The 12058-nt window shown below is 29.8% G+C and overlaps 2 protein-coding genes across 2 annotated transcripts; both read left to right on the top strand.

Moving 5' to 3' along the window:
• The first annotated feature begins 753 nt into the window (after nucleotides 1-753).
• On the top strand, nucleotides 754-3356 carry LOC107061039 (glycine-rich cell wall structural protein-like). Its single transcript, XM_015309735.1, has 2 exons — nucleotides 754-948; nucleotides 3192-3356. Exons 1-2 carry the CDS (start codon nucleotides 754-756, stop codon nucleotides 3354-3356), a joined length of 360 nt encoding a protein of 119 aa, XP_015165221.1.
• A 5550-nt stretch (nucleotides 3357-8906) lies between these two features.
• LOC107061045 (glycine-rich cell wall structural protein-like) lies at nucleotides 8907-9925 on the top strand. The gene has a single exon (XM_015309743.1). The coding sequence runs from the start codon at nucleotides 8970-8972 to the stop codon at nucleotides 9645-9647; it is 678 nt and encodes a 225-aa protein (XP_015165229.1). The 5' UTR covers nucleotides 8907-8969; the 3' UTR covers nucleotides 9648-9925.
• The last annotated feature ends 2133 nt before the right edge of the window (nucleotides 9926-12058 follow it).

Here is a 12058-nt window from a genome sequence, read left to right on the forward strand (position 1 = left end):
GAAATCACATATTTCCTTTCATTTAGGTGAATTCTTGAGATAGCGTTGCCATATGTAAATAATTCATACGTCATTCATCAACTTCTCTACTAAGATTTGATGTTCTATTAGTCGTTTTTTGTTTTTCTCGACTCGATGCTTAAAATTGATCCTCGATTGATTCGAATTTAGGCCAGAAATTCCTTTTGGGGGTCAAAATACTTTTTACCAAAGACAGTTTTATTTTGATATCCCAAATTCAAAATCTCTGAAAAGAATGACACGATACTTATCATCACCTACACCAACCTTTGATGGTCTATCAGACTATTTCGTAATCCGCTCGATAACTATAGTGATTTTTATATTATTTCTAAATATGTATTTATTTCACAAAATAAAAAAAAGGAGATTCTTTATAACACAATATACATAAGAATTATTTTCTATAGTTCATGGAAAGACACTACATGTGTACAAAACAATTTTTTAAAATTTTACAATATATACGATCGTGCATTGCTTAATTACTAAATCCTAATGATCCCATCATTAATTATCTTCTAATCATTAATGGAATATTTGCCTAAGATCTAATCATTCACAATTATATATTTCACAACTCCAAACACATGCTCAATATTATAATGTTATTGTTAATACTTAATAAGTACTATATATACTTGCCTAGACAAGTGAATTAATCATCAACTTTCTCATTAATTATTTGGTCTTTTTATCTCTTAATTCATTCATAAATATTACTAAGTTATAATGGCTATCTCATCAACTCGTGTTATTGGAGTAGTTCTCTTAATTGTTCTTTTTAGTGGCATTATGGTTTCTGCTGACGTGTTAGGGCGGCGCATGCTCGGTGCAGGCGGCGTAGGTGGTGGTGGTGGTGGCTTAGGTGGCTTGGGAATTGGTATTGGTGGAAGTCCTTCACGTTCCTTTAAATTTGATATGATGGTGTTTAAATTTCGAGTGCATCGATTTATTCTTGACAATAATGGTTAGGTCTAATATTTTGCTATTTGGGAAAGGAATGCCACAAAAGGGAATCCTCCTCATATGTTTTTATTTTCGTTCTAGAAGTCAGATTGATGAATTGTTCCATCTTTACTTTTGCTACTTAATATCTTCATAATGCATAGAGCTGTCAAAAAGGGTTAGTTTTGCCAAATTTAGCCTTAACGCTATACACATCAATAATTCAATCAATCGAGCTTTACATTTAGTGATATTATATTCAAAATGCTAGCCCAATCTAGCATATGTTTAAGCGCGCTAGTGCTAGCAATTTTTTAAAAAAAAATAATTGCTAGCACTCAATCGCGACAGTGATTTAATGTCATTTGTTAGGTGATGAGTACTTGATCATGCAATTCTTACTAAGATCCGATATAATATTTGTATTTTCAACATTTAAAGAGAAAAACAACAAAAGAACAAAGACTGATATTCAAGATGATCAAGTGAATTCATTTATACTTTTGTATATAATAAAAATATAAAATTTACTATTAAAGTGTACTCACTCTATTTCTTAAGGTTCATCATATGCTCAAAGAGAAAAAATTTCAAGACAACAAGCAATTAAAATCATCTTGTATATATTTCTTCTCATTTTGGTAAGTTCTTGACATATGGGGCTATCATATGTAAAGTCATATCTCAGTCATCAACTTCTCTTCTAATATTTAATGTTTTGAGGTTCGATCAGTTCAAATTTTTATCACAAGTTCTTTTTTTAAGGAGCAAAATACTTTCCATCAAAAGGCAAATTTATTTATAGGATTCAAGATCTCTGATATTAAGAATGATGAGATACTTACTATCTCCACCGCAATATATTTAGTTGTCTATTGAATTATTTTGTACCCGCCCGACAATTATATATTGTTTTTTTGTTGTATTTTTTCTGAGTATATATTTCATTTCATAATAAAAGATAGAAATCAACCACAACCACACATATCAATGTAATCTTATAAATGGAATATGAGAAGAAATTGGTGTGTACACAACTTTAGTCTACCTAGTGAAAGTAGATATAGCTTGTTTCTGATATATCTTCGGTTAAAGTAAAACATAAAGAAATACAGTACTAAAGGCACATCGTAGAAAAGTAGAAAAAAAGAACAAGAAAAACAACATTAATAGATAATAACAAATAATTGAAACACAAGAAATAATTGGTAATCATCGCATAGAAAAATAAAACCGTATGGAAAGTAAACATAGTAATACTATGATCGACTACCAACTAATCTCTAACCAAATTCTAATCTTTATATTCTTCTATCTAAAATAATATCATAAAATGATGTACAAAAAAAAGTATCCAAATTTATCAAAAATATAATTATCTTGAGAAATCACATATTTCCTTTCATTTAGGTGAATTCTTGAGATAGCGTTGCCATATGTAAATAATTCATACGTCATTCATCAACTTCTCTACTAAGATTTGATGTTCTATTAGTCGTTTTTTGTTTTTCTCGACTCGATGCTTAAAATTGATCCTCGATTGATTCGAATTTAGGCCAGAAATTCCTTTTGGGGGTCAAAATACTTTTTACCAAAGACAGTTTTATTTTGATATCCCAAATTCAAAATCTCTGAAAAGAATGACACGATACTTATCATCACCTACACCAACCTTTGATGGTCTATCAGACTATTTCGTAATCCGCTCGATAACTATAGTGATTTTTATATTATTTCTAAATATGTATTTATTTCACAAAATAAAAAAAAGGAGATTCTTTATAACACAATATACATAAGAATTATTTTCTATAGTTCATGGAAAGCCACTACATGAGTACAAAACATTTTTTTAAAATTTTACAATATATACGATCGTGCATTGCTTAATTACTAAATCCTAATGATCCCATCATTAATTATCTTCTAATCATTAATGGAATATTTGCCTAAGATCTAATCATTCACAATTATATATTTCACAACTCCAAACACATGCTCAATATTATAATGTTATTGTTAATACTTAATAAGTACTATATATACTTGCCTAGACAAGTGAATTAATCATCAACTTTCTCATTAATTATTTGGTCTTTTTATCTCTTAATTCATTCATAAATATTACTAAGTTATAATGGCTGTCTCATCAACTCGTGTTATTGGAGTAGTTCTCTTAATTGTTCTTTTTAGTGGCATTATGGTTTCTGCTGACGTGTTAGGGCGGCGCATGCTCGGTGCAGGCGGCGGTAGGTGGTGGTGGTGGTCATGGCTTAGGTGGCTTTGGATTTGGATCGGGTGGAAGTGTTGGTGATGCAAGTTTTGGGACTGGATTTGGTGGCGGTGTGCTTGGTGGTGAAGGTCTTGGTGCTGGTGGTGGTAACTAAATTGATTAATTAATTTATCTTATATGGTAATAATCATAATTTTTTATTATTTTTTCTGTATCAATTATTATATCTTTTGTTTTTACGAGAGATGGTGTGAAATTGTGCTTCTTTTTATATGAAAGTTGTGATGTTGTAATTGTTTCAGAAGAATTAATGGATTAAATTCACGTTCCTTTTAATTTGATATGATGGTGTTTGAATTTCGAGTGCATTGATTTATTCTTTGACAATAATGTTTAGGTATAATCTTTTGCTATTTGGGAAAGGAATGCCACAAAAGGGAATCCTCCTCATATGTTTCTTATTTTCATTTTAGAAGTCAGATTGATGAATTGTTCCATCTTTACTTTTGCTACTTAATATCTTCATAATGCATAGAGTTGTCAAAAAGGGTTAGTTTTGCCAAATTTAGCCTTAACGCTATACACATCAATAATTCAATCAATCGAGCTTTACATTTAGTGATATTATATTCAAAATGCTAGCCCAATCTAGCATATGTTTAAGCGCGCTAGTGCTAGCAGTTTTAAAAAAAATAATAATTGCTAGCACTCAATCGCGACAGTGATTTAATGTCATTTGTTAGGTGATGAGTACTTGATCATGCAATTTCTTAACTAAGATCCGACATAATTATTTGTATTTTCAACATTTAAAGAGAAAAACAACAAAAGAACAAAGACTGATATTTAAGATGATCAAGTGAATTCATTTATACTTTTATATATAATAAAAATATAAAATTTACCATTAAAGTGTACTCACTCTATTTCTTAAGGTTCATCATATGCACAAAGAGAAAAATTTTCCAGACAACAAACAATTAAATTCATCTTGTATATATTTCTTCTCATTTTGGTAAGTTCTTGACATATAGGGTTATCATATGTAAAGTCATATCTCATTCATCAACTTCTCTTCTAAGATTTAATGTTTTGGGGTTCGATCAATTCAAATTTTTACCACAAGTTCTTTCTTTAAGGAGCAAAATATTTTCTATCAAAAGGCAAATTTATTTATAGGATTCAAGATCTTTGATAGTAAGAATGATGAGATACTTACTATCTCCTCCACAACATATTTAGTTGTCTATTGAATTATTTTGTACCCGCCCGACAATTATATTCTATTTTTTTGTTGTATTTTTTCTGAGTATATATTTTATTTCATAATAAAAGAAAGAATTCAACCACAACCACATATATCAATGTAATCTTATAAATGGAATATGAGAAGAGAATGGTGTGTACGCAACTTTAGCCTACCTAGTGAAAGTAGATATAATTTTTTTCTGATATATCCTCGGTTAAAGTAAAACATCACAAGTCACAAAAATGAGTAAGAAAAAGAAATACAGTACTAAAGGCACATCGTAGAAAAGTAGAAAAAAAGAACAAGAAAAACAACATTAATAGATAATAACAAATAATCGAAACACAAGAAATAATTGGTAATCATCGAATAGAAAAATAAAACCGTATGGAAAGTAACAATAGTAATTTTATGATCGACTACCAACTAATCTCTAACCTAATTATAATCTTTATACTCTTCTATCTAAAATCATATCATAAGCTGATGTATAAAAAAAAGTATCCAAATTTATCAAAAATATAATTATCTTTCTAATCATTCTTTCTAATTATTATGTAATATATACATACACGTTTTCAAAATATAAATACATTATATTGCTGGCAAATAATATAACCAACTATATTGTTCATGGAGAACCACTAAAATGAGTACAAAACATTGTTTATTCACAATCGTGCATTGCTTAATTTCTAATAATCCCATTATATATTTTTCTAAATAATTAACTAATAGATTTATTGATCCTTAAGCCAATATAATATAAATATAACGGGATATTTGGCTAAGATCATGGAAATAATCTTATTATTCACAATTATATATTCTAGACTTCCTAACATATGCTCAATAAAAAATAGACCAATTTAACACTATATAAACTTGTCCATAGAAGTACATTATTACCATATATCTTACAATTTTATCATTTTTTCTTCATAAATATTTTTAGTCCATATATTTAATTTAAAGTTAGAATTAATATAATGGCAAATTTTTCAGCTCGTGTTATTGGAGTAATTCTTTTAATTGTTCTTTTTAGTGTCATTATGGTTTCTGCTGACGTGTTAGGGCGGCGCATGCTCGGGGCAGGCGGTGTAGGTGGCGGCGGCGGTGGTTTATTTGGTGGTGGAATGGCTATTGGTGGAAGTATTGGTGAGGTAAGTGGTGGCACCGGACTTGGTGGTGGTTTGATTGGTGGTAAAGGTATGGGCATCGGTGGTGGTGATTGATTAATCGAAAAAGGGTTAAATATATTCATGTACTATCGAAAATAATATACTCCTCATTTAAGTTTTGTGTGTATATCTGACCCTTTTCCGTTGATTGATTTACCTTTATATGCATGCAAAAGATCAAATTTGTACTTCTATTTTAGTTTTTATTTTTTTTGGGAAATAATATGAGTGTGTTTATTTTGGATTGGCTCTTTATTTCTTGGATTTTGATTCATAAAAAAAAAGAGCTTAATTATTGCTTTATTCAATTCTTTTTACATATATTGTATCATTTTTTTATGTGTTTGTGTGGGTTTTTTTTGGAGTTATAATTGTATCAATGATTATAATGGAGGGGTGAATTATTATTTTTATAGCATTGTAGTATTTGTTTTGATTTCAACATTATTTTGTAGACTTGTTTAGTGTGCCTTTCATATTTGTTATAAAATGGTTTTGCGAGCTATAATTTCAATTTTAAGAGTTTTTTATTTTAAAGTGATCAATTTAAAGTATTAAAGTAATAAGAATTGGGTTATAACCTCTCCACCATAAATTTTAAAACTGAAACTAAAAAATTGAAAATTGGAATTTTTTAAGGAAGGAATAATAAATTATGCCTTGAGATAACTATTCCTTTAGTTTATTTTTACGTATCGACTTGGAAAGTACACCCTAAGCAATAGAACGACAATTTTACTATATCAATATTTGATCATAAAATTCAATGTTTTGAAAAATGACTATAGTTAATTAATAATAATAGAAATTAATTATGAACTTGACAAATATGAATTAAGTGGATATTTATTTTTAATATAATGAACAAGTAAAAATGAATAAAAAATTTTTTATCAGTTATTATATTTTTAATAAGCATCACAATTAAAATAGACCAAAAGGGAGTAAGAAACACAACAGTAATTAATTACTTTCTCTGTCCCTTTTTATTTTATCTAATTTTAACTTTTTATCTTACCTTTTTTACTTGTTATTTTTGACAAATCAAGAAAAGACAATATTTTTTTATCTATTATATCTTCAATTTATTTAATATTTTTTAAAAGGTAGAACTTCTTTTATGAGTAAATTAAATTTGAAATTCTATCAATTAATAGGGATAAAATAATAAACTTACTATATCAATTATTATTTTCTTAATAGGTATGCCAAATAAAAAAAAAATAGACAAGTAAATAGGGACAGATGGAATGCAAATACATTAATAGCTATGCATATATAATGTGAACTAAAGAATATTGCAACCAGTACATTGACAGAGAGTACAAATTAATACTGGTGGCAGGAAATAGTTTGGTTGATCCATTAATGACAATTAGAAGACCCAATAAATGAGTGTTAGCTTGTTAATTCAACACAAAGTTCAAAGCCATTAAGAATGAATGGCCTACATGGATAAAGGAATCAACTTGATAATTAATTATAATCTGGCCTAGCGACCAATAAAGTAAATAAAAATTATGAAATACATGAGCCATGGGATAGGGTGGTCGAGATAACAAGACAATTTATCTCACTTCTTACCATTTCTGTTGAACCCTCAACAAAGTCAACAACTGTTTTTATTGGATCAACTACTTGTTTTCTATATAGAATTGGATAAACAAAAAATACTCAATACATAAATATATTTTTTAATTTGGTTTAGCTTATAATTATGTCTTCAAATTTTGGGTGTCTATAAGTAGACACTTAAATTTGTATAAAGTTGAACAAATAAACACATTCGTCTTACGTGGCATCCTACATAGCAATTTGTGTCCTACGTGGCATCCTATGTGTATTATGCCACGTAGGACACATGTATCTATTTGTTCAATTTTGTACAAGTTTAAGTCATGTCTAATCGTGCAGACACAAAGTTGGAGGATATGGATGTCAGTGGCGGAGCCAGAACTTTTAATAAGGGGATTCAAAATCTGAGAAGTAAACACACGAACTAATGGAAGGGGGTTCAACATCTATTAAATATACCTAAAAAATAATTTTAACCATGCATAAATAGTAAATATTTTCCGCCGAGGGGGTTCGAATGAACCCCCTAAATATATGTTGCCTCCGCCCCTAATGGATGTCAGCTAAAACCAAGTTAAAAAACATATTTATGTATTATGCCTTTTTACATGTATAAATTTCTAATCACTCAGACGGTGTCATTGCCCATTCATCTTCATTGAAAATTAAATAAAAAAGGAGGGGAACAAGGACCTGACCTCAAAAAACCGCAAAAAAAGACTATTAAGAACAATCGATTACAACTATAAGGATATACGTTTGATCGATATGGTTAATTAATTGCTCTCTACTTAGGTATATGGTGCGTAAATTGATTCGGACATATAAAAATAATCCGTCCATTTTTAATTGTCATGGTTTTTTGTTTTAGAGTCAAACTATAAGAACTTTTACTAACATTTTATGATGTAATTTTTCATCATATTGATATGCAAAAAAAATGCAATTATACTACTTTTTGTATAGTTTTTGAATATCTAAATTTTTTATTTAAAATACTCCCTCCATTCCATAATAAGTTAATTATTGAGACATTTTCCATTTTTCAAATTAACTTAATTGTTCAGTTTTCAAGACTACTTTTTAGAGTGTTCTTCCAATTTTACCCTTCATTAGTTAGTATTGGAATTAGTGATTAATTAATATTTAGTTATTTTAATCATAAATTTGACAATAATTAATAAGGGTAAAAATGGAAAACTAGGTTCAATTTATGTCTTAATCTACTTTTCTTAAAAGGTGTGAAATACCTCAAAAATTAAGTTAATATGAAATGGAGGGAGTATCGAATTAATGTAATCTCATTTAACTTTAAAATTAGTCAAATTGACTTCCGAAAATCGCAACATGACAAATAAAAATGGACGGAGGGAATAATAAATATATGCGGGGAATCAACTAATTAAACACCATTAATTAATATGGATATATAGATCAAGAATTAAATGAGACACCCTAAAATTCAAATTATCTCTCACAACCAAAAACACTAATTATGATAATTGTGCTGTCTTTGTGACTTTGTAAGTCTGTGTCCCTGTATTGGAGGAGGGCAGTTGGATGAATTAAATATATAGACCAATCATAAAGCAAACATGCATTTAAGTAAAAGAAGATGGCAGTTGAGTTTTAACTGGACCTACCATGTGATTTAATTTTGTGTAAAAAGATTAGTTATTTTTTCTACTATATAATTGGATAAGGATAGTGTTCATTTTTGCATGTCTAGGGTTTCAAACTTGAATTAATATCATACATAATTATGGGGTTATCATGTTTTTCTTTTGGTGGATATATGCTTTTACTTGTGTTGTTTGTTGATTGTGTTGTGTTTGCTGATCATGTTAATGGAGTTGGAGATGAGAAGCTCCTATTTGCACATAGAAAGTTTGGGAAGCGTTTTGGTGGTGGAGGTGGATTAGGTGGTGGAGGTGGATTAGGAGGAGGAGGTGGTTTAGGTGGTGGTGGAGGATTAGGAGGTGGTGGTGGTTTAGGTAAAGGTGGTGGACTTGGTGGTGGAGGTGGATTAGGAGGAGGTGGTGGATTAGGAGGTGGTGGTGGACTAGGAGGTGGTGGTGGAGCTGGAGGAGGACTAGGTGGAGGTAGTGGACTTGGTGGTGGAGCTGGTGGAGGAGTAGGTGGTGGTGCCGGAGGAGGACTTGGTGGAGGTGGTGGATTTGGTGGTGGTGCTGGTGGTGGAGGAGGATTAGGTGGAGGTGCTGGTGGTGGTGCTGGAGGTGGTTTTGGTGCAGGTGGAGGAGCCGGAGGTGGTCTAGGTGGAGGTGGAGGCGGAGGATTTGGTGGTGGTGGAGGTGGTGGCATTGGTGGTGGTGGAGGTGCCGGAGGAGGTTTTGGTGGTGGTGCAGGTGGAGGCGTTGGCGGAGGTATAGGAGGTGGCGGCGGATTTGGTGGTGGTGGAGGCATTGGTGGTGGTCATTAGTTCATCAACATATAGTTCTTCCAATTATGTATTGCATGAACTATATATATAAGAATGTGATCAAAATGTTAAATATAATTATGTACTTTTGTAGTTCTATTTTTTTGTGAGAGTACTTTGTAAAAGTACTTAAACAAGAGTATATCATTATTTATCAAAGTAAATTTGTCCTTTAAAGCTTCTTTACATGTTACATGTAAAATAAAGCTTGTGGACTATTGTATTATCCAACCATATTATTAATAAAGTATGTTGTTTTCCAAGTGTGTTAAATTAAATTAAATGCTTTTCCCATCTGTTGACCTTCTCTTTTGTTTTACTATTGTCGAGACTTTTTCATAATGAATAATTTCAATTTCAAAAAAAATAATTAAAACTTTTTTTTTCATATTTACTCTCCATTATAGTTTCTTAATTACTTTATATTTTTTAAGAAATAGTTTAAAAATAATCAAAATAATAATAATGAAAAATAATTTTAATTTATATCCTTAAATATATTTTTTAATAAGATATGTCATACCCCAATAGTTCATTTAATATGGACTATAGGGAGTATTTTTATTCTTTACTTCATTTTCATATTTATAGAGTTTGATAACAGTGTTATCATTGCCTGATGTTGAACCACTAGAAATGGACCTTTGATCAATCTAATTCAACTCTCAAAGATAATTTATGAAGATTGTTCGAAGGCTAAATATTTAAAGTGTGGATAATATAAAATAGAGATTCAAAATCATCAAATTAGGATGCATCTAATTTTGGATATCACGATAAAGAAATGGATCGGTAAGAGTCTAATTCAATTTCTGACCGAAATTAACTTATGAAGTAAACATTATCAAAACCAATAAGCAAACCAAATAACCATTTAGGATTGGACATATAAAATGTGAACATTAATATGAGATATAGGCCTAATATAGAGTAATCATATTTGTTAAAATTTCAAATCTGTAAACTTCAAATTATGAATCCGTCTATTCCAATCGAAGTCAATTTTCACTAAAACTAATAATTGAGTCCATCATCTCCTCCCCACCAGACTAGATATTTGGCAGCTTGTATTTGTCTTATAAAATACTACTAGGTAATATGCTTAAAGAAGTGAATTGAAGTTTGACACTGCTTCACACCTCTCTAAAAAAAAGAGAGTTACGCCTGAGTTAAATTTGGATGAACGACTAATGTAAACGATAAATATTAACACTAACAATATACAAGACTTTTGGTTCATAGAATTAGGGACATAAGTTATAGACACAACACATAAGTATGCCCTTTAACTTTGTTTCAGCCACAAACTTCAAATTATGAATCCGTCTATTTCAACTGAAGTCAATTTTCACTAAAACTAATAATTGAGTCCGTCATCTCCTCCCCACCAGACCAGATATTTGGCAGCTTGTATTTGTCTTATAAAATACTACTAGGTAATATGCTTAAAGAAGTGAATTGAAGTTTGACACTGCTTCACACTCCTCTAATAAAAAAGGGAGTTACGTCTGAGTTATATTTGGATGAACGACTAATGTAAACGATATATATTAACACTAACAATATACAAGACTTTTGGCTCATAAAATTAGGGACATAAATTATAGACACAACACATAAGTATGCCCTTTAACTTTTATTCAACTCATATCTAAGTCCTCCAACTTTGGGTATGTAAAAATAGTCACTTAAACTTGTATAAATTGAACAACCAGACACACACGTCCTATGTAATATAATGTACGTCAGATATCATTTTAAATATGAATTACCACGTAGAACATCATATATATATATATATATATATATATAAGACTGTGTGTTTTCACTGTTACAAATACAATCAAACTTTTTTGTCCTTGTGATAACCTGTTCTGTTTTGTATTTGGCCCACATATTTGACAAGACAAATGCAAAAATCCATGAATTATTATTTTCAAGATAAAAAACAAGAAGTAAAAGTTAGATATATACATCAGAGTTTACAAAGAGATCTGACACCACAGCTCTATTAATTAGATGGCTCTACTTTTTCATATCTGAATCACTGTCTTCAATATTGATTTATTAAATTTTCACATCACATGACATAAAATTCAATTTAAATAAACCATAGTTTTATTTAAAGATAAAAATTAATAAATATAACAAATATAGAGACTTGAATTCACAACAACACTTTATCCAACTATAATAAATAAAAAGAAATGATGGTATATTTGGTCCCCTAATTTTGAATATTGGTCCTCTCCTTACATTTAATGTTCAATTAATTGAGATGGGTATTTTTTTGGTAGCCTTTACTTAAATATGTTATATTTAAACTATTTTTTTGAAGTACATACAGTACCATTAAAAATAAAGCAACAAAATGTAAATTTAACATAACATATACAATAATCAAAATGGTG

The sequence above is a fragment of the Solanum tuberosum genome, unplaced genomic scaffold (genome assembly GCF_000226075.1).
Source record: "Solanum tuberosum cultivar DM 1-3 516 R44 unplaced genomic scaffold, SolTub_3.0 scf00114, whole genome shotgun sequence".
Taxonomy (NCBI): Eukaryota; Viridiplantae; Streptophyta; class Magnoliopsida; order Solanales; family Solanaceae; genus Solanum; species Solanum tuberosum.

Coding starts and splice junctions, on each gene's coding strand:
- LOC107061045 (XM_015309743.1), top strand. CDS start 8,970: ATGGGGTTATCATGTTTTTCTTTTGGTGGATATATGCTTTTACTTGTG.
- LOC107061039 (XM_015309735.1), top strand. CDS start 754: ATGGCTATCTCATCAACTCGTGTTATTGGAGTAGTTCTCTTAATTGTT. Junction 949..3,191: donor CCTTTAAATTTGATATGATG/GTGTTTAAATTT, acceptor CTGACGTGTTAG/GGCGGCGCATGCTCGGTGCA.